The sequence below is a fragment of the Colletotrichum aenigma genome (assembly GCF_013390185.1).
Source record: "Colletotrichum aenigma strain Cg56 chromosome Unknown KSG_Cg56_contig02, whole genome shotgun sequence".
In the NCBI taxonomy this organism is placed as follows: domain Eukaryota; kingdom Fungi; phylum Ascomycota; class Sordariomycetes; order Glomerellales; family Glomerellaceae; genus Colletotrichum; species Colletotrichum aenigma.
The window spans coordinates 2,168,560-2,191,731 of record NW_023500908.1 but is presented as its reverse complement, the minus strand read 5'-3'; the positions used below and the strand labels follow the sequence as shown (position 1 = coordinate 2,191,731).

General features: G+C 55.5%; 5 protein-coding genes across 5 annotated transcripts; 1 reads left to right on the top strand and 4 right to left on the bottom strand.

The window, feature by feature from the left end:
• Positions 1-2,344: 2,344 nt before the first annotated feature.
• CGCA056_v002638 (putative transporter) lies at positions 2,345-4,132 on the top strand (the record flags this gene model as incomplete). The annotated part of the gene is made up of 4 exons (XM_037317895.1): positions 2,345-2,500; positions 2,600-2,655; positions 2,721-3,022; positions 3,117-4,132. 4 exons carry the CDS (start codon positions 2,345-2,347, stop codon positions 4,130-4,132), a joined length of 1,530 nt encoding a protein of 509 aa, XP_037182688.1.
• A 753-nt stretch (positions 4,133-4,885) lies between these two features.
• On the bottom strand, positions 4,886-6,075 carry COP6-2 (Alpha-cuprenene synthase COP6; the record flags this gene model as incomplete). Its single annotated transcript, XM_037317894.1, has 3 exons — positions 4,886-5,147; positions 5,210-5,673; positions 5,809-6,075. The coding sequence occupies 3 exons, from the start codon at positions 6,073-6,075 to the stop codon at positions 4,886-4,888; spliced, it is 993 nt and encodes a 330-aa protein (XP_037182685.1).
• A 1,163-nt stretch (positions 6,076-7,238) lies between these two features.
• Positions 7,239-8,108, bottom strand: CGCA056_v002636 (uncharacterized protein; the record flags this gene model as incomplete). Its single annotated transcript, XM_037317893.1, has 1 exon — positions 7,239-8,108. The coding sequence occupies one exon, from the start codon at positions 8,106-8,108 to the stop codon at positions 7,239-7,241; it is 870 nt and encodes a 289-aa protein (XP_037182684.1).
• An 899-nt stretch (positions 8,109-9,007) lies between these two features.
• CGCA056_v002635 (uncharacterized protein) lies at positions 9,008-9,343 on the bottom strand (the record flags this gene model as incomplete). Its single annotated transcript, XM_037317892.1, has 2 exons — positions 9,008-9,040; positions 9,080-9,343. The coding sequence occupies 2 exons, from the start codon at positions 9,341-9,343 to the stop codon at positions 9,008-9,010; spliced, it is 297 nt and encodes a 98-aa protein (XP_037182687.1).
• Positions 9,344-10,782: 1,439 nt separating this feature from the next.
• Positions 10,783-17,013, bottom strand: DOCK1 (Dedicator of cytokinesis protein 1; the record flags this gene model as incomplete). The annotated part of the gene is made up of 2 exons (XM_037317891.1): positions 10,783-11,414; positions 11,463-17,013. 2 exons carry the CDS (start codon positions 17,011-17,013, stop codon positions 10,783-10,785), a joined length of 6,183 nt encoding a protein of 2,060 aa, XP_037182686.1.
• Positions 17,014-23,172: the final 6,159 nt, after the last annotated feature.

The following is a 23,172-nucleotide window of genomic DNA, read 5'->3' as shown; positions in this document are numbered from 1 at the left end:
AGAGCTCGCTCACTGTCCGAACTGTGCCTCCAGTCTCGTTATGCTTATTAGGGTGGGTGAGTGGAGAGCTCCGTGAGGGGAAATGGAGACGGCGATAACGGGGCGAGAGCGATGGCTGACAGGTGTTTGCTGCTTGTTGACGGACTCTCGGTTGGAGAGGAAGAGAGAAGAATTGTTGGTCAGGAAATGTGCAGAAATTGTGAAGGCGTGGGCCGCTCTCATGCCCCCTGTCTGCGTCCCTGTCACTCTGTTCTCCCACCTTCCCGATTGAAGGGCAAAAAGTCTCATCATCCACATGACGATACGCATGCTCCAACAAAAACAACCTGTCGAGTCTTTCGTGAGTGTAAGTGCTCCCGTGGCTGCGGGTGGCTAGAACTCAATACCGCCATGCCAAACGGGTGCGCATCATCGCATTCTTGTCAAGTCTCTCGGGAACAAGGCAGCTAGTGAGCGGGAATTGTCGAATATTCTACGCATTCCAGCTTATGCTCATTTGCCCTAGAGCAAGCATCCTAGGGCGCCTTCAGACGAGGCCAGCAAACATTCGGACCTTCTGTGCGCCACGCCGTCGTACAAACATGATGCCTGGGCATGGGACTGGGCGCTGCAGGCTACCTTTTTTCTCAAATCACCCACCCTCAATTCATTAGAACCGGGGCATTCACTGCACTTGCAGCAGCGGCTACTGTTGTGTTTGTGTCTTCCAGCACAGCTGAGGGTGAGTTGCCTGCAATTGCGTCTGGACCCCAGGACTCTGGCAGGCAACCTGCAAGGTTCGAGTCATGGATCTTATTCACAGTCTCCGCGCCCATAGCTTTTCATGTTTCTTCTGGATTGTACACGGTCGAAACGAGCCATTCAGCATTCTCTCTTCTTACGCCGTGTAGACAATTCCCCGCCTCCCTCTAGCCTTGGCTCCGTGTCCAGTCGAGTGACCCCCGTCGTCTCCATCTGCTCCCCCATTCCCCCATTCTCCTCCTCCTCGCCTCCATCCCCTCCCCGGTCTCCCTTAGCTCCATGACCGCCCATCCCCCGGCCGTCACCCCCCTTCACCAGAAACTGCCCCGGGCACCCCCGGTCTGCCGGCCAATCACTAGCAACAAACCCGCCTCCGGGGTGGCTCACAGTAAGTGCCAAGAGCTCTGGGCGCGCATTGCAGGTAAAGTAATCCGGTCGTACGGACAAAAGTTGGCCTGCTGAATGCGACTTGACACCGCCCTCGCTCGCCGTTTGAACACGACAGGAAGAAGGCCGGGACCGGCTGCATCGAACACTGTGAGAGAACGCCATACATCCAGCCTCTCATGTCTCCAGTCCCCAGGACCCCTTGTCTGGGCAGCAGTCTCAATGTGATGAACTACGTACTACCCAATTCGAAAAGAAGGAAGGAAGAAAAGCCCTACATGCAGCCTCGACCGGGCCTGGAAGAGAGACATGGTCACCTAGTTCTCTCAGTTCTCACTGGCAGCGGGACAGGGTAAGCAGGGTACCGCGCAGCAATGTACCCTGTTCCCCTCCCATCGGATGCCGCACAGTGATGTCTTTTTTTTTTTTCTTTTTTTTTTTTTTTTTGCGGAGAGCTGCGCAAACTCCCCCAATCTTTTGGCAGTTCTCCAAATCTGCACATGTTGTCGTCGTCGTTCATACTAGCGCATCTCATTCCCTTTCGCTGATTTCGTCAACTTTTGTATGAGTGTGGGTGGATCGGCAGAGGTAGCACTCGGCGGCGACGGAGGGGACATGAAGCAATGGAGAGGAAGAGAGTAGAGTGATAGGTAAAGAAACGAAGGGGGCCCAGACGGACGGCGACATGGTTCGTCCATCCCATCTCGTCACCTTCGTCCGGTCTGCCATTTATAAAGATGCCTCAAGGTTTCATCCCACCCCGGGTCCTCGTCTCTCCAGCTACCTGACCTTACCCCTCATAGCCCATCGAGGTGTTTTGTTTGGACACAGCCATCCCACCCATCGCTCTTCCACTCCGGTTGCCGTGTTCCACCGCATCAAAACCCTCTCACCACCTCTCTCTTCCACCAGATCTCCCTTTGCCTCTCACCTCTCACCTCCTCTTTGAACTCACTCTCGATCCTCCTCCAACCATCTCTCCTCCCGATCCCGTCCGTGCTGTTGCTCTTGAACCACCCGAGCATTTGACCGAACAGTCCAAAGGGGTAGGTAGAGCAAACAAAAACGAGCCCTCGGATCCCGTCGCCCCCTCAGACGGCAACAGACCGCTTCGCGACCGCTCTCTTGCACCCGCTCCAACGGCACCAGCAACCAGCAGCAACCAAACAGCAATCGCGGCCCCTTACCTCGCCTTACCCAACAGAAACCCACAGCCATGGCAGGCTTGACAGAACATTACCAAAAGCGCGATGTGGAGGTGAACGAGAGTTCGGATGAGAAACCCCACGAGTCCCAGGTCGAGAAGGCGCGCGCCCTCGCAGATCTGCCCGATCCCGATGACGGCAAGACGCCGGAAGAGCGGGCCGCCATTGTACGTCGCCTCCGACTCCGGGCCGGATGAAGCTATCGCCAGCTCCGGTTGACAAGAGAATCATTGTATAACTAACACGCTGTTTTTTCATTGAAATAGGACAAGGCGTTAATGTGGAAAGTCGATCTCTGGCTCGTCCCATGGCTCTCACTTCTGTAAGACTGAGCCGCAATGCTGTGCCCGCACTCTCATCAACACCACGGCTAACACGGACATCCAGCTACCTTCTTTCCTTCCTCGACCGAACCAACATCGGAAATGCCCGTCTCGCCGGCATGGAAGCGGATCTAGGAATGGCACCCAGCGACTACAACCTCGCCCTCACAGTCTTCTTCATCAGCTACGCCGTCTTCGAGCCCGCCACCAACGCCCTCCTCAAGCGTCTCACCCCGCGCATCTTCTTCACCGGTATCATCGTCGTCTGGGGCATCATCATGACCCTCATGGGTCTTTGCCACAACACCGCAGGCCTCCTCGCCGCCCGCTGGTTCCTCGGTATTGCTGAAGCTGGTCTTTTCCCTGGTAAGCTTCACCCCTCACGCGCGCCACCACCAGCCCTCCGCCACGAAGTTTATCATCTCCAAAATCTCCCCCGCTAACACCACTACCCGTCAAGGTGTCAACTACTACCTGTCCTGCTGGTACAAGGGCTCAGAGATCGGCGTCCGCTCCGCCGTCTTCTTCTCCGCCGCCGCCCTGGCCGGCTCCTTCGGCGGCCTCCTCGCCGCCGCCATCGCCAAGATGGACGGCATTGGCAACAAGCCCGGCTGGGCCTGGATCTTCATTATCGAGGGTCTCGCTACCGTCTTCGTCGGCATCTTCTGCTGGTGGATGGTCTTCGACTGGCCCGAGAACGCCCGCTTCCTCACCCCCGACGAGCGCATCCGCGTCCAGCGCCGCCTGCTCGCCGACAAGCAGGGCCGCACCGCCGAGGACTTTGACAAGCGCCACATGTACGCCGGCCTCAAGGACTGGAAGACCTACGGCTACATGGTCATCTACATGGGCTGCCTCGTCCCGCTGTACGCCTTCTCGCTCTTCTTGCCCACGATTCTCACCGGTATGGGCCACGTCGGCACCAAGGCCCAGCTTCTCTCCGTGCCGCCATATGCCGTTGCTGCCGCGCTGACTGTCACTGTCGGTATCATTGCCGACAAGACGCGGTACAGAGGATACTGCAACATGGCGACCGTGACCATCGGCATCGTCGGCTTCGTGATGCTCATCTCGACGCAGAACCCGCAGGTCCAATACGCCGGAACGTTCCTGGGCGCAGCAGGAATCTACCCAACTATCTCCAACACTCTGTCTTGGGTTATCAACAACACCGAGGGATCCCTCAAGCGCGCCTTCGTGCTGGGCATGGTCGTCGGCTGGGGCAACCTCAACGGCGTTGTCTCCTCCAACATCTACCTCAAGCGCGAGTCCCCCCGCTTCTACACCGGCCACAGCGTCATTCTCGGGTACCAGGTCCTCTTCCTGCTCGGCGGCTCCATCTTCATGCACTTTGCCCTGCGTCGGGAGAACTCCTCTCGCAGGGCCGGCAGGATGGACGCTAAGTGGGCGTCGATGTCGGATGAGGATAAGTGGGTTGCCGGCGACAAGCGACCTGATTTCATTTACACGCTCTAAGCGTAGCGTCATGGCACGCCCTGAATGGGAGAAAATGGGGCGATATAGGTCGAATGTAAGAGGGGAAGGGTATCTGGGACAGTCGCTCCAAGATTGAAGACGGCTGTCTTTGGTTTATGAAGCGTTTAGAGGACGCAACTTCTGTACATTGTTTTGCTTGAAGCTTTGGTGACGTCAATGATACCACAATGATTTCGCTTCAAATAGGATATTCAGTCCAAAAAGAGGGTTTCGGCCCTTCGATGTGTTTAACTAACGGTCTTTGTCGCCAACGATGGGGTTTTCGTTTTGGCCAACGACAGTACCTTCAGCCTCAACGCGATCGTCTTTGCTGGCGATACCATGCGCGATCTTGATATTTTGCGCCGATGTCGTGTCAGAAGCTGTCATGCCAGTTTATTCCAAGGCCGCTGTGCCCAACGGAGGCACTGGCGGCAGCTCCGGCTACGGCCGGTTTGGAGGGATCATGGAAGTCCAAGGGCGCAAGATTGCTAATTCGCCCAAAACGAGTACGCAGTATGCATTTTAGAGAGCCTAATTAGAATCCTGAGGATTCCAAGTGTAGTAAAGCCATCACATATAGTCTAGTGTTGCTGGCGGTGTTGTTTAAAAGCCGGCACTTTCTTGTATCAGGCAGACGACGTCAGAATCGAGCAACATACACACATTCCATATGTCCATCCTATATATATATATATAAAACCAAATAGTCCAGTAGCACTTCAAGGGCCGCTTATCCCCAATACTAAGTTCCTACGCCTGATGCTCGCCCAAGCCGACCTCCCATAGTCTGTATCGCCTGACAAACTTGTGAAAAGCGACATAACCCAGTATATAGTCGTTGATAGCCTGCAGGTATGGCTTTCTTCCATCGAGAACAACACGTATGCGACGAACGCCCTCCTTCACTTCACTAACGACGTCTTCAAGCACCTGGGTAGCTTCCTTGTTCTCATACCAGGCACGACCGTGTATATAATTGTCCACTTCGCCGTTTCTTTCCTCTTTGTAGAAGCTGACCGGTGGTAATTGAATTAGTGATATCGAGCTGTTGCAAAGATAGCGATCGGGACTTACGACAGAATGTCATTGGTCAAAGCAAGGTAAGAAGATATACCAGGAATCATTTCTAGGTAGTTCGACATGTCTTGGTACTGATCCTTGGGGAACGTGAAAAGGGCATACGCGTCTGAAACGCCGTCCTTGTCACGCAAAAACCAGGGCCACTTCTTGCCGCCCTTGGTTGGCTTGAGTTTCTTGAACTCCTGCCGGTTCTCGAGGACGTTTGCATTGACAAAGTTAAGTGAGGCTGTGACGATGAAGTTGGCCACAACCGGGTCCCAGTACTTGTATGACAGACGCATGAGTTCTGCCCATCCCTCGAGGAGGGGTGTCGGCTGCTTCTCTCCTGCCGCGAAACGTTCAATGGATTTTGAGCAATCCTCTGGTGATTTTGAGGTTTCGTCGTCGATGAGTATTCCAAGCCAGGTATACGTGCCGATGTAGACTTGGACCTCTAGTGAGTGCTTTGGGAAGCAGGCCTGAAGTACGTCAGTATTTACTAACAATACCAGATCATTATGAATGGCCAAGATTAGTGGAGGTCAAACTAACAGCTAAATAGGTAATCCCCATCTGGAAGCAATCCCAAGAGTGTGTGCCTTTGACATTTTCACCCCCAGCTGATCGGCGTAGGCTCGCATGGCAACCCATAGAGCCTCACTTGGTTCTGGCGCAGGGTCAATGCAGCCGATGTCGGAGACGAATGAAGTGATGATCGGTCGTAGGATGGCTGCTAGATCTTGTTCGGGCCTGCCACTATCACTATCGGACCCCGGAGAATCTGCAAGGCTATTGGGCTTGTGCTCAAGAGCCTTTAGATCCCGAGTTCGCCTGCCCGAAGCTCGGATATGGATCTTAAAAGTAGAGATGTATTGACCCATTGTCACAAAGATTGGGCTGAAGCAAAAACTACAGAATGGATGACTTCGATGAGACAGCATGTCGAGATAAAGCCAGTCCACAACCTCGCTTTCGTACCTGATACAAAAGATGGTGTTATATTACCAGTAGTGATTTTAGCTTCAGAAACTAAGATACCAAAGAGCAGTTTTCAAGTGATTCATTGGCTGTAAAACTTTGTCAACGGGACTTCGGGAGTGGCCGACGATGACATGGAGGCCATGAAGGATGGAAGGACCATGATGCTCTAGGCCGTGAGATGATCCCACAATGGCGAACAAGACTAGACCGTATTTTTAGATTCTCTGGGAATCCAGACCACGGCATCTCTCGGTTGAGCCCAAGAGCCCCTGCGATCTGCAGCTGAACGAAGAAGGTACCGGGGTGGCCTCGTCTAGCCCGACATAAGCAGCTAAGGGTCACCGAAAGTCCCTCCTTCACGTAGTCCGATAATGGTGTAGTGACTGACATGCAATGACATAAGTTCTTTTCAGGTTGCAACGACTTGCAAGACTGTACCCGCTAGCAAAATATCCAATACGCTAGGTGTCTGTCAAGACTCTCTTTCCATGGAATTAGATGTGGTCATCCTCTTTCAAATACATGTTATGTCAAAATTTGGCCCGGGCTTTCGAGGGAAGACTTACATCCTGATGTGTGCAGTTGATTTGATTTATAACATGGAGGGGATCCGACAGTCTGGAAGCATCACAGATCAATATGTGTCTAATGCACTTGCGTTATTTCTCCAGAGGGTCACCACACATGCTGACATTCTGAGGTATAATCTCAGTAAGTCGTACATGCGGCTGACGTTTTTTATCTAGCTGCAGCTTTGCCTCTGCCTGGCATCAGTAGCCACGGCAGCCCGATATGCTCTGGAGGCCCATAACGTATTTATACAAATCACATCGATACACTCCTCGCGGCTCTCCCGTCATACGATTGGAATCCGCTGGTCTTGGCCTAAGAGATAGCATGGAAAAGGTTGAAGTATAGTCAGCCCTAGATGTGCCATCCCTAGACTCAGGGCTCCAGGACCTACGAAGCCGCTATTCCCACGTGGAAGTCGTCCCTCAGCAAGGCAACGCCCGTGCCTCTTCTCGCGGGAGTGAAACGCCCCTGGTAAGAGCATCGCAAAGGGCTACACCTCGTTGGTGTGAATCTCAACCTTACCGCTGTCGGTATCCCTCGTCTTGACGTACACCAAATCAGGCACATCCCCACCATTCAAATCCGCCAAAACCCAGTGCCCATCCTCGTCCGGCGCGAAGCTCGAGACGATACCAAGCGGGCGATCCTGCCACCCCGACTCCGCCGTCGCCGCATGCACCTCCACGACCCTCGAGTCCGTCTCCCTCGTCTTGACATAATACAAATCCGCAAGCCCACCCCCGCCCTCCCCATCATCCACGCCCCGCGGCGCAAGACACCACGTCCCGTTCTCCTCCGCCTCAAACGCCGTCGGCTCGCCGCGGTCGTGGCTCTGGTACCCGCCCCCGCGGCCGGCCGCATGCACCTCCACCATCCCGGACCCGCAGTCGCGCGTCTTGAGGTACACGAGGTGGTCGCCGCGCGGGTACGTCATGGTCCACGCGCCACCGTCCTCGCAGTCGAAGGCCGTCTCCGTCTGCAGCGCGTAGGCTTGGTAGTCCGCGTCCGCGGCGGCGACGTGGAGCTCCACCTTGCCGCCGGGGGTGTCGCGCGTCTTGACGAGGATGAGGTCCGCGCGGCCGTCGCCGGTCCAGTCGCGCAGCAGGAAGGTGTGTCCTGAGGCCGCGGGGTCCTCGTCGACGGCATCGAAGGCTGTGGGCGTGTTGGCGGTGCGGTCCTGAAAGCCGGAGCTGCGGCTGGCGGCGTGGAGCTCGACTTTGCCGCTGTCGGTGGCGCGGGTCTTAATGTAGACGAGGTCGGGGGAGCCGTCGCCTGCGAGGTCGGCGAAGGTCCAGGTGCCGTTGTCGTCTTCTGTGTCGAAGACGGTGGCGGTGGTGGAGACCTCCGTGTCGTAGGGCATTTTTAAGCGTCGGTATGTGAGTGGCAAGGAGTTGATGGGTGATTGTGCCCGGCTTATGATGAAGACTAAAGAGAAGCACGTCTGGAGTGTGGACAAGCCATCTCGACTCCAGATTATTTATACTATTAAGTTCCCTTTGAAGCACTCTGTCCTTCTCGGCATGTCTAGAACACTAAGCCAAGGGACTTCAGCCCCGTGCTGGGCACTAATGCCAAGATATCATTCTCGCGACATGTCCACTCTATGCAGTCCTATTTTACGAGGCTCGGCCCGCTGGATGATGAGCACTAGCATCATACCCAAACCCAGCTCGTTCCCCATTTGAAGAAAAGAGATTCATCTCTTTACTAGCCGTTTATATCATACCTTTTGTGAATTTGCGCTTGTTAGTCTCGACGCCGGATCGTTCGGCTCCCTTTGGACTTGGCTGTCTTACTCTTCGCCATTCTGGACCATATCCCAGCCTTCCCTCGCAAAGAGGCCTCCTGAAAACTCACAGCACGTGTAAACCATGTCTCCATTGATCTTTTCAACTTTGATGGGCGGCTTTGGGCGGCCTCCTTCTTATGATGTCCAAGAAACGGCAGAAAACCATCTCCCACTCCAAGAAGATAGACTCAAAATATCCAAGGCGTGGGAAACTCTTTGATTCATACATGAGTCCGGAGCTTCACACTTGCCGGGCGAAAATGCCAAGTCTACAATAATCACAAAGAAACCAATGCCTTGAAATGTCTTCATAAACCACTTTCACTCAAACTCACGTGTCAAACGCTCTCAAACTACCTCACAAGGTAGAAGATATGTTCAATTGCCAATCACAAATGTGTACCTGAATGTCCCCATACGCGATTACACCAGCCAGTATTTCCCCATCATCAAAACCTCCAGACATCCTCTCACACTTCTTCTTCCTCATCCACATCCCCTCCCTAACCCCTCTAGCACCCCGACCTCCCCAGCGCCCTCACCACATCGATACACGCCGCGCCCGTGTACCTGTTATCCGCCTGACCCTCGGGGCACGAGCAGTTGGGGTCGATGAAGGCCGGCGTGCCCTGCCCGTTGACGAAGGAGTCGCCGCAGATGTTGGCGCAGCGGCCCTTTTCGTACTGGCACGAGATGGCGCCGCCGACACAGATGCGCTTGCCGTTCGGGCCTGTCTTCTGCGCCGTCGCCGTTGCGCCGAGGAGGAGGACGGCGAGGAGGCTGAGGGGGAGCTGGGGGAGCTGCATTTTGGTATGCTGGGTTTGTGATGCTGGTTGGCGGTTTGGCTTTTGGGGCGCGAGGCGAGGTGAGGTGGTTCTTGGTTTGCGGCTTAGGGAGGGAGAGGAAGAAGTGAGGATGCTGTTTGAGGAGCTTGCCTACAGTCTTGGAGAGAGAGGGAGAGAGAGGGAGAGAGGCGCGATGCTTGGCATTAACAATCACCTCACCATGTCGCAAGCCCAATAGCTTTATACAAACCCATCACCCATCCCGTCCCCCCAACCCAACATCCAATTCCCTCAACCTTCCCAATCCGATCTAACACTCTCCCCATCCCCATCCCAAAAAGGGGAAGAAAAACCCGTTAGCACCCTGCCCTCACCAGGATCCCAAAACACATCCCAGGGGGAGCAAGCGGTATCCCACGAAGGACCCTCTCCCCGCCCATCTCCCTATACTGTTATCTATCACCCACGTGCCACCACCGCATCCTTTCTTCCCCAGCGGCAAATCTCGCTTGTACGGGAACCGGCCGGAGCTATGCTCGCATGCGGTCGCATAGCTGTCTTGGGTCGCACCGGAGCGGGCTGCGACTGAATCATGTAGGGCGTGCCGGGGGGCCGGCCCCGTTGTTTTTGGGCGGGCCGAGATCGATGTGCATGCCTTATTCGGACTGCAGGTCTTCCAATATAGTGGCTCAATGTGGTAGATGGCGGGGGGAGGGGAGGTCTCCTCTCTCTCCATCGGACTATCGGGCCGCTTGCTTCTGCCATGTTGGGTAGTGTGGTCCATGCCAGGAGCCTCGATCAAGGTTACTTCTCGGATGGTTTCCGAGGAGGAAGATCCGCTCTGGGCACGTGGGCTTGTGGAAGCTGGTCAGATGGACGGAACGATCTGTCAGTGTGTGGGTTATCGACAAGACAGGCTGATGCTGATCCATGGACCGAACAAAAGTCCCTGGGTGCAGAGCAGAGGGTCTTGGTCCGAACGTGGACCACGCAGTCCCAGGCGATGTGTAGCGGCAGTGCTGTGTTAGAAGCTGTGACGGGTCTCAGCCTTATTGGGTTCACCATTGACAGATGGATAGATAATTGTGAGACTCCCATACAAATGGGAGAGGAAAGTATTATTCACTTAGAGGAGAACCAGACAAGAAACTGCATCTGCTGCGCTGTGGCTGTCGTGCAGATGTGGGGGATCCTACAGATACATATCCAGAACACCATCGCCCCTCCCAAACCTCTCATCGCCGGCGAAATTCGCGAAAAAAGCCCATAAATATCCTGAGCCCACTGTCCAATCCCATAGGGTCACCGTGAACAAATTTGTACACATCCGCCCTTTTCCTGATTCAAAGACACCTTGTTTTCTTTTTCTCCCGTCCGAGTCGTACTCACGACACAGGATACTGCCACTCCCCTGTCGTCTTGTTCATGTAACCCAGCTGCTCTGCCGCTGCCGTGAAGTCCTACTCCTCGTGCACGCTGCCCATAGCGCCGGCCTTGTTGGACTTCTTGCCCAGCTTCAGCATACTTAATCTCTTGCGAACGCTGCCCCGCTTCACGATGCCAAGGGGCTCCGCCGGCCGCTCGTCCCTATACTCGCGCTCCTTTTCGGTGAGGTTCGTGCCCATGTCCGAGCTCTGACGGCCGCCCGAATCCGTCACCCACTCACTCGTGGCATCGTTAACGGTCATGATTCGCGGTTCGGTAGACGGGGCGCGGAAGAAGCTCGTGCGGCGGTTCTGGGTCTCCTGGGTCTTGCTGAAGCTGCGGCTTCGGTTGCTGACTGTGTCGTCGACTTCTCCATTCACGTGGGCATCGCCGTTGGTCTGTTGCAACACCGGAGATTCCTTCTTACGGCCTCCAAGGAAGCTGAGGCGCGTTCCGCGGCCTCTGACGGCAATTGGTGCTACTGTCGCCGCTTCTTCAGCGATCACGCCAGTGGTTGTGACGACACCAGCGAGGCTCTGGGGCTTGGGAGACACCTGTTCTGTGGAAGGCTCTGACCGTCTCCAGGTTGGGGAGGCGGTGGATGAATCGCGAGAGGGCTGGGGCGGGGCGAAGAGTGCAATTTCGGGGGCGAATGTGCTTTCGAAGCCTGGCCTGGTCAGTACAAGGGGTTTTACAGGGAAACAAGATAACCTACATTGCTGAAGTTCCTCATGTCTCTCGTGGAGGATCTCATTTGAACTCCGAGCGAAGGTTGCCAGGCATCTCTTAATCATGATGGCGTGATCGACCAATGCCATCTTGATCGCGTTGTCCTGAGGATCGAGCTCCACCTCTTCTTCCTCTTCCTGCTCTTCCGTCTCGTCGTCCTCATCATCCTCTTCGCGAGGAGCGGGCAGAAGCTGACGGTAGCAGGCAACGCTGCTCTCGGAATCAGGATTGACCGAAATGCTGATAGCATCCACGAGCAACTGTGCGTTCTCTTCGTCTCCGTCAGCGATCCTCTTCTCGAGGATCGTCATCTCTTGCGTCTTCCTGACGATACGTTCCAGACCGGTTTCGCGGGCGCTGAGCTTGATCTCCTCGGTGTGGACGATCTCGCTTCGGCGGAGAATTGTGGGAAATGGGTCGGCCGTGGTGAAGATGAGCTTCTCAGCGAAGTGCTCCTGAACAGGTCCAGAGGTGCTTCGTTTAGAAGACACGGAGAAGCTCTGAGGGTGCGCGGACAACAGGTAATCGCGGATGACCTGCTGAACGCGAGCGCGCTGGAAGACTTGATGAGTGAGGTCGCGGTGAGGAGTGATGGCGGAAACGACGAGGAACTGTCCCTCTGCGTCGTCTACATCGCCTCCCGTAACAATCTGGGCAGAAGGGTATTGCTCCTGCATGCGGTCCGTGAAGGCAGCTGCACGCTCTGTTGGCGAGCCCTCGTAGATAAACTCCTTGTCACGCAGGCTGGGCGGGAAGCCGAGGCCCTTGTAGACAACCTTGAAGTACTTGGGCACCAGCTTGTCGCTCTTTGAGATGGACTCGTAGATGGTGGCAATGGCACGCTCAGTGCGGGCAAGCTTGGCAAAGTCGAAGATGTTGGTTTCGTACTGGACTCGCAACTCTTGATAAGCCGCGAGTGCGCTGCTCCACGCCTCGCCGTCCTCAAAGTACTTGATCATATCGAAGTAGATGCGCTCTTTGCGTTCAAAGTGCGTTTGAGCAGGGAACTCGGGATCGTCCAGGGCGGAAACTTGCTTGGTCGGATCCCATTCGTAAAGGTCAGCATGAAGGCGAAGCGCCAAGCCAGCCTCGCAGTTGTTCCGCGCTTCGCCTTGCAGGATGGCCAGTTGGTGGACATAGCGGATAAAGATCTCCTCCTTCTGCATGTCTCGAAGGAACTCCATCAGTCTGAGACGGTTGATAAGATGCGACGCTTCGCTTGTGACGTCGCCGCTGTGAACAGCCACAAGCAGGTCAAGGAACTCGTCAACGGTCGCCATCAGATCACGCAGACCGGCGTAGAGAGGATCGTCGGGAATTGTCGACAGGGGGGCAAACCTCTCCAGAACCTCGTTGACGAAAAGCTTCTGCAGAATACTTTCGGTCAAGGGCTTTGACTTGAAGTAATGGTCGAGGCAGTCGATCATCTCAGTCTGGATGACGGACAAGTCTTCGCTCAGAGTCCACTCGCTGACGATCATAGTCTGCAGCACCTCCACGGCCATCCGGCGAAGACCTTCATGCACACTAAGACAAAGCTCGACGATCGGACCGACCAAGGTCGGGACGTATTGAACTTGGTAACCGCCCATCTTGGAAAGACCATAGCGAGCCCGCTCATCGCTACTCGTCTCCCAACCGATTGCCTCCCATGTTCGCCTCAGCAGCTCGGCTCCGTGCTCCCTTACGTCACCGGCGATCTTCCATACGGCCCTTCGCTTCTGCTCGGGGAAAGTCTCCAGGGCAAGGGACGGGCTGCCAACAAGCTTTAGCATAGTTGTGAAGAACATCTTCCAGAGTTCTGTATTGAAGTTCTCGGCCTCGTCGGGGTGTGGTAAGAAAGACTCCAGCAGGATGCTGGACAGGTATTGCAGTGTCCTCATGGTGGACTTGTGGTGGTAAATATGTACGCTTAGCCATTCGGGCGGGAAAGCCTCGCCCATTAGTATGCTCATGTGCACGCGAAGGGTATTTTCTAATAATGCAGTCAGGTCGCCTTCTGTCAATTCCAGTTGCATTCCGCTTGGTGAATTCGAGATGGCAGAGAGAATGGCGGAAAGCTCAATCAGTGCCTCATCAAAGGTGCATTCTTCCGCAATCGGCTTGGAAGGAAAGGGGTATGATGTCGGGAACAAAAGGGAAAGTCGGTTGCGTGGCTTGATGTTGGTGGAAACTATGGACAAATAAGAATCGATAATCTTCGGGAGGTAGTCGGGGATCTCGGCGCCCAAGTTGTTGATTTGACTGGCGAGAACAGAGCAGCAAAGACGGACTTGGTCCTTCCACAGGTCGGTGACGTCCTCAGAATGGCCCCAGTGAGGCGAGATCCAGCGGACAGTGTTGGCAGTGAGGGCGGACTTTTGATCAGGGTGTGAGAACATGTCGAGCTTGGAGTAATTGATGATTAACACAAGCTTGTAGAGCACCAGCTTGCCCTTGACGTCGGCGCAAGAGTCGAGGAAGTCGATCGCGACGTGAAGGATCTCTTCAGTCGTCAACAGTCCTGTCAGCTCTGGAAGCCACGTGTGGAAATGTTGGACGGCGAGTGTCTGACTACCAACGAGGACCGGAGCATGGTTGCGCATCATGGCGTCCAGGGCCTTGAAGATGTTCCTCAGCTCGCGAGTGAAGCCCGGAGTAGAGCTGGAAGTCGTGATGCCTATGCCGGCTTCCTTGGCCTTCTGCTGGCCTCGCGCATGAGTGATGAACTTGAGAATGTGGCGGACGACCTTGAATGTAGATCGAAGTTTCCGAGAGATCTCAGGCTCAGTAGGCTTCTCCAACAGGCGAGTGAAAGATCGGACGAGACAGGCTGCAGCGAACGGGTAGTTGAAGCGGCTCTCGGCGTACTGATCAACCAGAGGCCCCAAGTTGAATCTCCTGTCATGCACAATGCCGAGTACCCTAACCAGGGCAGTGAGCACGAGGTCTTCAAACTCGTCACTCCCAGAGTGTTCCACCAGAATGCCGAATAGAGCATCAAGAACGTCGCTCAGAAGCTTGACAATCTCAATCTCTGGGACGAAGATGACGTGCTTCAGCAGAGTCTGTATGTCCTCCTTGGAGGTGTCCTTCCACTTGATCAAACCCAAAACGACACGATCTTGGGAGAACGTGGTGCTGCATAGGTAAGAGTCGACGCGCAGGATTGCCAAAGGACCGGTCACTTCTGCCGAGTGTTCGTCATCACCTCTGGCGCTCCACTGTAGGGAGAGGTAGCCGCCCTTTCCGGAGGGGCCAGCTTGAGCTGTGGAAGTGTACTCATCCATCTTGTACAGAAGCAGGGCGTGGGAGCCATCTCGGACGAAGGCCTCTTGGTTCCACAAAGGCATGTGGGAAACCGCGAACGGAGCATTCGGCATCTCGGATACGAACATGACAATGTGCGACGTGAAAACATCCTGTGGTGGCACAGCAAGCCGGACGGTCTGACTCCAGTGTTCCCCCTTGTCTACTGCGGTAGATTTCCACGTGGTCACGCCTTCGGTGTTGGACGATGAGTAGATGCAGTTGGGGATCCTTTCTCCACTGTTACGTCGTACTTCGAGTGTAACCTGCAGATTGTTCCCGTGTACGCTGCTGGACAGTGTGGTGGGATTCCCTGCATATCGGGACAAGAGGTTCTGCTTTGACAAGGTGGCGGTGTCAAGAGTGACGTAGATGTCGGATCTGGCCTTGGTTGGAGCACCAGAGAAGCCCATCTTGTTCGTTTTGCGGACTCCAGCCAGGAGGGTCGGCGTAACCTTCACCAATGTCTCGACATCTGGGTGGTTGAAGGACTTTAGATGAACCTGTACTCGCTCGGCTCGACGCGACTTCTCATAGTGACCACTTGGGCTGTCCATAAGGTCACGGATCAACATGTCCCAGTCCTCGTGTAAGCCCTGCTTCTCTGTAGGGAGCGAGAGGGAGGGCGCCCAGACGCTGACGACCTGCTCAACTTCTTCATCCTGCTTCATGACGGCGTTGAGCTTCAGCACACCAATGCCTACAGTCCGCTCTGCCGTGTGGAAACCTGACCCTGCGTCCATAGAGCCTCGGCTCCTTGATCCGGCCGTGCTAGGTGGCGCGGCACTCTCCTGGCTGTCGTCTTGAGTTCCTGGACGGCCTTCCTGTGTCTCCGTCACGGAGTCGAGTCGTGATGTTGCTCCACCTCTTGAGAAGGCCCGCGCAGTCTTCGATCCCCACATGAGACTTCTTCTAGAAGCCTTGTTGCCGCTAGATGAGGGGGGCTTGGCGGGGTCCTTGTGCGCACCCGCGTCTCGGGACTTAGAACCCGATCGCGAATCGGGCTTTCCGCTGGGCATAACTTGTTGGCTGGAGCGCACCTTGACCACGAGGTAGAGCTCTGTTTCTGCGGACGCGACGTCACCGATATCCTGCGACGAAAGATCCGAGAATATTGTCCTCGTTTGTCCCGACTTGGCAAGACTGCCTATCGTTCCGCCAGGGGGGATGTCAATGATGAAGCATTCGGAGAGGGCCGTCGCGTGGCCACCAACAGGCTTAGCCACGAGGTACACAACCAGCGAAGTCTCCTCGGCAGATGCGCCGGCAAATCCCTTGACATCCACAAGCAAGTGATGGAGGGCTGTGGGCTCGGTAGTAGGTTGCGGGGGCTCGTCCAGGACACTCATGATAGACTGGAGCTTGGTCACATCCACCACTGAATCATCGCCCGTCAGTACCCTTCCGCGTTCAGTCGGGTCGCGAACGATAACCTCGCCCCCGCATAGCTTGTTTACGCGGACCAGATCCCATACTGTCTTTTCTCGGAGCTTGTCGTACTCGTGTGCGGTGAGGACGTTGTGGAGGAATTGCTGTCTGCTAAAGTTGAGTGTGGTGATTAGTTGTGACAATTTGTCGAGGCGACCATACTGCCGCGATAGAAGCAGTCCGTGTAGGTTGGTCGAGTGCCATTCTCGTAGGCAACTAGCAATTTCGTCGATTAGGGGCTCTGCTGCTGATGTTGGGGTCTCGTCGCCGATTTTGAGCATGGGCACCGGGGCGGCAGGTCGAGGGGCGTCAGGGTCTCGCTTCACGGGCACTGAGAGGCGCCCCTGGGTGCCATTGGGAAGTTCCTTGAGTGGCTTGCGGCCCTTGATCTCAATCTCGGACCCTCTTGTGCTCTCGATCGACTTGTGCCCGTCTACCGGCTTCTTCTTTTCGACAGTCGGTGTAATACCGCTCTTGCCCGAGTCACTTCCGATGTGGACGTCGCCGTTCTCGTCGCTGGCAGCATCTTCGCCATCTTCCGTCTCGTCGGATTCGCCCAGGACCTCGCGCACCTCTACGCAACTCCTAGGAAAGATGCCGCTGAAGACTCGGGCTTCAAGAGTCTGACCCTTGACGGAAGTCAGTCCGGCCAGCAGACTGGGAGGGGCCACCAGGTAGCCGCGCAACCAGTTGCCGTCCGGGGTCTCTTCGATTATGTACAGCTCATCGCCGATCTCGAGGGGCAGGTCGGCCGGGCCCGAGGCGGCGAAGGGATATGTCGCGACGGCGAAGGCGATTCGGGGAAGGGGCTGCCAGGGCATTGAAGACTCGGGGGGTCGACGTCAGGCGCGAGGCAGCGTCGTCGAGGTCGAGGTCGGGTCGGGTTCGAGGAGGGAGGTAGGTAGGAGAAGGGTAGATGTCGTGTTTTGGTTCGGATGCACCTCGACTTGCGTCCGATTCGGGGTACTTCGAGTCGCAGAGCAGCCAACTGGCTTGGCTGTTTGGAGGTTCGGTCTGGCCTCTTGAACGTGTGGACCCTAGCAGGGCTGCGCGTGGTTGAGGTGGCCTCGTGGGGACGATCGGCTATCGCTTCATCAGGGACAGGAGAGCCGGGCCAGGTCGAAAGTGAGTGATGTTCAGGCACGGCGCAGGTATCCGTCGGGCAGGCAGGACCACCGGAGATGGGTGCAGCAATCGGGCGATACGTTGCAAGGAGCGTCAAGAGTGACGGAGGCGGGAGGCAAGGTAGTCGTGGGGGGGAGGGTGTCGAAGAACACGGAAAGATGGTCGAGAAAGAAGCCCGGCGTGGATCGACCAACGATTGACGGGGGTTTGGAGGTGAGAATGCGCGTGTTGGCGAAATGTGAATCCGTCGCACCTGACTGAGGCCAGGCTAGGTACTTCGAGGATGCCGTGGGTAGGGAGTTGGGAGGGTGGGTAGCAGCGCTGCTTGCTTCTCGGTCCCGTCTCGAGCGAATGGAGGAGTCCAATTCCAGAGGGGATCCGTATTTCCTGCGCAAGGAAGGGAATTCCGGCGGAGGGAAGAAAAAAAGAGGAGGGTCGGTTGTGGGAAGGCGGCAGCTGGAGACGACGGTCCGGGGCCCAGGGGTTAAGGTAGCGGGGAAGGGGTATCAACAATAGAAGGAAGAATCGGCAAGGAAGCGAATTGGGGGGACAGGAAGTGAAGCAGCCGTGAGTGAGAGAAGAGGAAGAGACAGGACAGAGACAGGACAGAGGGAGCAGAGTCGAGTCGAGTCGAGTCGATGGAAGGAAGAAAGGTCCAAAGTAGTGGTCACCTTTACGATCCAGGGCCGTTGGAGGTGTCTAAAACACCCGTGTCGGGCGAAATTTGGGTCTGAGATGCAGGAATGAGAGCAATGAACAAAACAGCGGGAAGGCGAGCGAGGGGTCGTGCTCGGCCGGTGCTGTGCTCGTGGCTGCTGTCGATGACGGGAAGGAGCAAAAGGGAGCCAGTAAAAGTGGCAGATGGGTATTACACAGAGAAGAACAGGTGCAGTCAAGTCATTCAAATGTGCAAATATCGGACACCTGCAACGGTCGTCAGTCGTTGGCAGGTTCTTTCCGTTTGGGGGTGAAGAATTTCTCGGTCTGAGGTTGTTGTGGACGAATCTGGGAGGTGCAACGAGCATCAGCTAATGGCAGCTGCAACGGGCAGCAACGACGGCATTGCCCAGACCAACAAAAGCAAGAGCCCCTGAAGCACACAGGAGCGACCGCCAGGAAAGGGCAAGGGCGATTGTGGTGGTGGTGGTCAACACCTGCTCAGCCAGTAGGGCAGCTCCCAGCGACAGCAGCAGGAGCAGCAGGAGCAGCAGGTGCTATGCGTGCCGTGCCTGCCTCCTGGGTTCAGTGTGCGTGGTTGCGCGTGGAATCCCTGGCAGAATGTGCCTGAGCCGCGCTGTGAGTGGTGGGCGGCCAGAATTGACTTGGCCCCGGCTGAGCAGCCACAGCTTGGGCGGCGTTGTGAGTGGTCGGAGGGCGGCAGGTGTGGGTGGAGAGACAGGGTGTGCATGGGCCATCAATCAATCAGAGGGAGGACTGGACGGGGAAGGAATGCAACGAAATCAGCAGAAAAAAAAAATCAAAAAGTTTAAAAAAAAAAAAGGCTGAGCGGCATCAACGCATATGCACTTTAGCAGCAGTGTGCACAGTCATTGATAGCATCCATGCTATGATTGCCTGCACATACTTTGCAAATGACTTCTGCGGTACAGAAATAAGGATCAGATCATCTCGAGATGGTGCTGCTGCTGACAGGGAGCCCACCTCTCTTTCTCCGCTGCACTAAGAGCACCTGCACAACGCTGTTGCACAGCAAAGAGGCTAAAACACAGGCTCCGAGGCTACCAAACCATGTTCATGATCAAGTCATAACGAACGACATATTGGGACTGGCGGCCAAACATGTCGCGTGTTTGTTTGTTGGCCCTCGATAGCCCAGCCAAGCGGACGACTTATTACTTCAGGCGAGACCGGCAAAACGAATTGCGATCGCTGCGGCAAGGGTCGCATCGAGTCAAGCCAGGTCTCTCGTAGGGCGAGATTCATCACAATCTGGCCCAATTGACCCCAATTGACAGCGAACTGTCGTGTCGCTAGCCACGATGCCAGCAGGGTATGTCCCGTCCCGCCTCAAACCGGTCCAGCAGAGGACGAACACCCGCCCTCGAGATGCCTGCAAACGCGCCCCCCATGGATATGGATGACCGTCATGCGCTTGTCGATGATGCAGGTGCGCCTCGACCTTGGACCCTGGACCCTTTCTTGGGAGGGAAAATTCAAAATTCAAAATTAGAGCTCAGCCCAGACGGCGCTGAGCAGAAAGAAGAGATTCAAAAGAACAAACCACGGGCACAGACGGGACTGAGAGACGGGCCTAACGTACTGCGTAGTAAGGTACGTGTGGACAAATAGCCGGCATGTGATTGCAGACTGCCTCTGATTGCAACGACAACAAAGCACATTGCGATGGCCTACGTTTCAATTGCTTGGGGTCTCCTTTGTCCACGCCCGTTCACTGCCACCACTGCTGCAATGCCGTTGTTGTTGTCGTTTCTGCTGGCTGCCGGTTCTTTCAACAGTCGCGGCCGTTTGGTTTGGCAAGCCCACCCCAATCGTTGTGGCAGCTCTTTCTCTTTCTTTCCTGCTCTGCTGGGCTGGCTCCTTCCCCAATTTGGGAAGATGCCAGTTGACCTGAGGCTAAATCACACAAAACAGGTGGATCCTTCTAATGAACGAAAAGCTTGTGGTTGGCCGGGCCCTTGTCAGTATCTGGCCCGGGCGCTCGCTAGCTGTGCTAGTGCTGCTAGTCCCCCGCTATGCCACAATTGGTACGTACACTATTCCCTCCTGAGGGGATAAACGTCCCGGGGGTCGTCCTTCCCGCGCGACGGTGTGCCCTTCCATTGGAGTCATTGGAGACGGGACCTGGCAGCAGGTGGACTGACGGCGCAAGGCAGTTGCGACATGTTGTTGTTCCTGCATTTGCTGGCTGAGGTGCGTGCTCTTGCCTTGCTGTGAGTGTTTGCTGTGGGCGGGTGCTGTGTGCAGGACGGGGACGGGACGGCAAGGGAAGGGAAGGGAAGCTGCTGCTGTGCCTGCCTTCCTTCCTTCTTGTCACTGGCTCCTGCCGCCAGCTGCGTCCACCACTTGCACTGCACTGCCTTCCCGTCATTAATTCAGACGAACACCATCGATTTGTGCATCTCCAGTTTTTCTCTCTTGCAAAATTGCTTCAATTCCTCAGCAGCCTCGCTCACCTGAAAACGACATCAAACTTCTGATTACCACCGTCTTCCTGCCCAGGCCCCCACGCCATGGCCCCCAAGTGTCATTTCACCCTTCGCACCCGCCCAGCGCCCAGCGCAATGAATTTGCGTACCCATCCACCACTCATTGTGAGACGCCGACATCTTGGAGTCCCGTCCGACTCCCCCTCCACCCTCCCCTCTCCTCCCGAGAGCCCAATGTCACCAGAATCCTACCTTACCACCCACTGTCCAACCTCCGAACAATGAATCACCAGCCTCCGCCATCCACGCCCGCTCTCACCTCCGAACCGACGCTCGGACCTGTTGAGGTTGGAATGCGCGATATCCGATGCCACCCAAGGCCTTTGGGATGTGTTCGTGCGCCTTGGAAACACTCCAATAGCGTTCGAGAAGCTTTCAACCATTGCCTCGTCGCATCACACGTGCCCTGGCCGCAGAGGGTGGCCCAACGTCGCACGCTACTTCTTGCTGGCTGGCTGGATGGCTGCTGAGTGTGTGTTTTGTCGGCCTTTTGCCAGTCGTCGACTGCCTCCCCGGCTCTATGCGGCGACATTCTTATCAGCGCCGCGTCGCATCGTTTTCGCGTTCGCGCAATCGCCCTTTTACAATAGCCCCATCGACCTGATACCTCGACAGACGCCTCCTCCAGGATTCCTGTCCCGGGAAGATGGAACATGCGGCCAGTGCACCACAAAGTTGAAACATTCCTTCGCCTTCGATCTGTTTTGGCAATGGGGGGACGCGCCCAAACGAGGAGGGAGAGCTACGGGCGGGGAAAGATGGGTGCTCCCTTCGTTCGTCTCTGTCCGCCGCCGCCGCCGGCTCCGATCTTCTTTGGGGCAGGCAGACCATGGCTCGCCTCCGACCGGAGCGCCGAAATGACGCTGTCGCCGCATCCACCCCGCCATCACCGATCGATCTGTGGCTCCATGGGTTCACGGCCTTCAAATCTCGCACGCTGTTCCACCCTATCCGTACCTAAGGTACCATGCGCTCTCGGACGTTCACCCCGCCCCCTTTTACGCCGACGGAGAGCTTTCATCGCAGCTTGACACCAGCGCCAGCAGGCATTCCCTGCCTTTGCCGCAACACTAACCATTACCACCATCTTCGAATGAGGTCTGGTAACCTGCGACCGCTGATTGCGCTGTCCCGTACCGTCGAACGGCATTTCCGATTAGTCTGGCAGGCCCCGATCAGGCGGAAGATAATCTGCAAATCTGACAGTGTACTTTCTGTTGCCATTGACAACGCTTCAATAGACTGACTGCCAATGCTCGGTTCGTACCGCCCACGTGGCGCTGGCGTGGCGCGAAATCTCCTGCCATGCCACGGATACCTTCACGATAATCTGCCACAATTCCCCCATCGGGCCTGATCAACGCCCGCCGTCCGCAAGACTATGGACTTTGTCGAACCATTCATTCATCGCGCCTCCGAGGTGTTCGGGTGATACGACGCCTCGCTAACCCACATCATCGGATTTTTCTCTTTTTCACACGGATGGTTTGCCGTTCGATCCGCTTGCTCGTCATCTCATTTCTCCTCCATCGTGCAGCATCTCGTGCGACTTTGCAGGTATCATTAAAACCTCGCCTAAGTGTGAACCACCTCGGCTACCAAAACTTCCGCTAGACGACCGAACCACATCGCGGGCTGTGAACGGGCCAGTGTACGTGGGCATTCGTCATCACCCTTTTCTCATATTCTGCCAAGACGACTGTGGAAGGCTTCCCTAAGTTCTTGCGGCGTAGCGTGTAGTTGCCGCCTGTTTATTTTGGCATTTGACTTTCGGCCGACTCAGATGATGGGCGCGGCACTCTGATCCAATCGCATCCCCGTGATTCAACGTCCATCTTGCATGCTGGTAATTACACGTTTATCTTGCAGCATCTCATACCAGCAGTGGCACGTGGTCGTTTATATTACCTTGTCACTGCTGTACATCAACGTGAAGCATCTTAGTCTCAGTCGCCCGCTCTTGACAGGCTCCCTAGCATAGCGGCTAGGCATGCTCAGCATTATGAAATCGGCCTTGTCCAACAGCTCTACCCCACCACTCCTGCACGTGTTGACATTATTGTCGACGGCTCGGTCTCGTTCTCCAGAGCATGGTTATCGTAGAGAACAAGATGAGGAGGCCCCCGCGGTACCACGCAAGGTGAGGCACGAAGAGAATGCCGGCTTTTGTAGTATCTCGCGTTGAGGTGTATGCTGCCTTCTCACTGGATCACACAGTCAGGTAGGCTCTTGAGATATTACGGTACGGAGCGACTATGTCTTATCAAACCGGGACAGCGTTGTTTGGAATAAAGCTTGTCATCTTTTGAGAATGACTTGAACTAGGCTGACGGCTAGACGCAGGATGGCGCCCCAGCATTGATCTTGAGAGTGCACGTAGGAGCTCTTGCGTCTAATTACATGCTCCTACTATGCTTCAGCGGTTTCGGTTGGGACACGAGATAATCATATACCACATAAGCTTGTGAGAGTCTTTATAGTCACCTATTCGTGACCATCCTTTTCTTTCAAATAGTCAATCACGATATGAGACATCAATTGCATTGCAGTCATGAAGATCTATTATACACTAAATCTTTCCTATTGCCTATGGTAATAATAGCCGTGATCTACAGATATACATGGCGCGGTCGGATTCCTATTCCCAGCGCAAAGACCAAGACACAG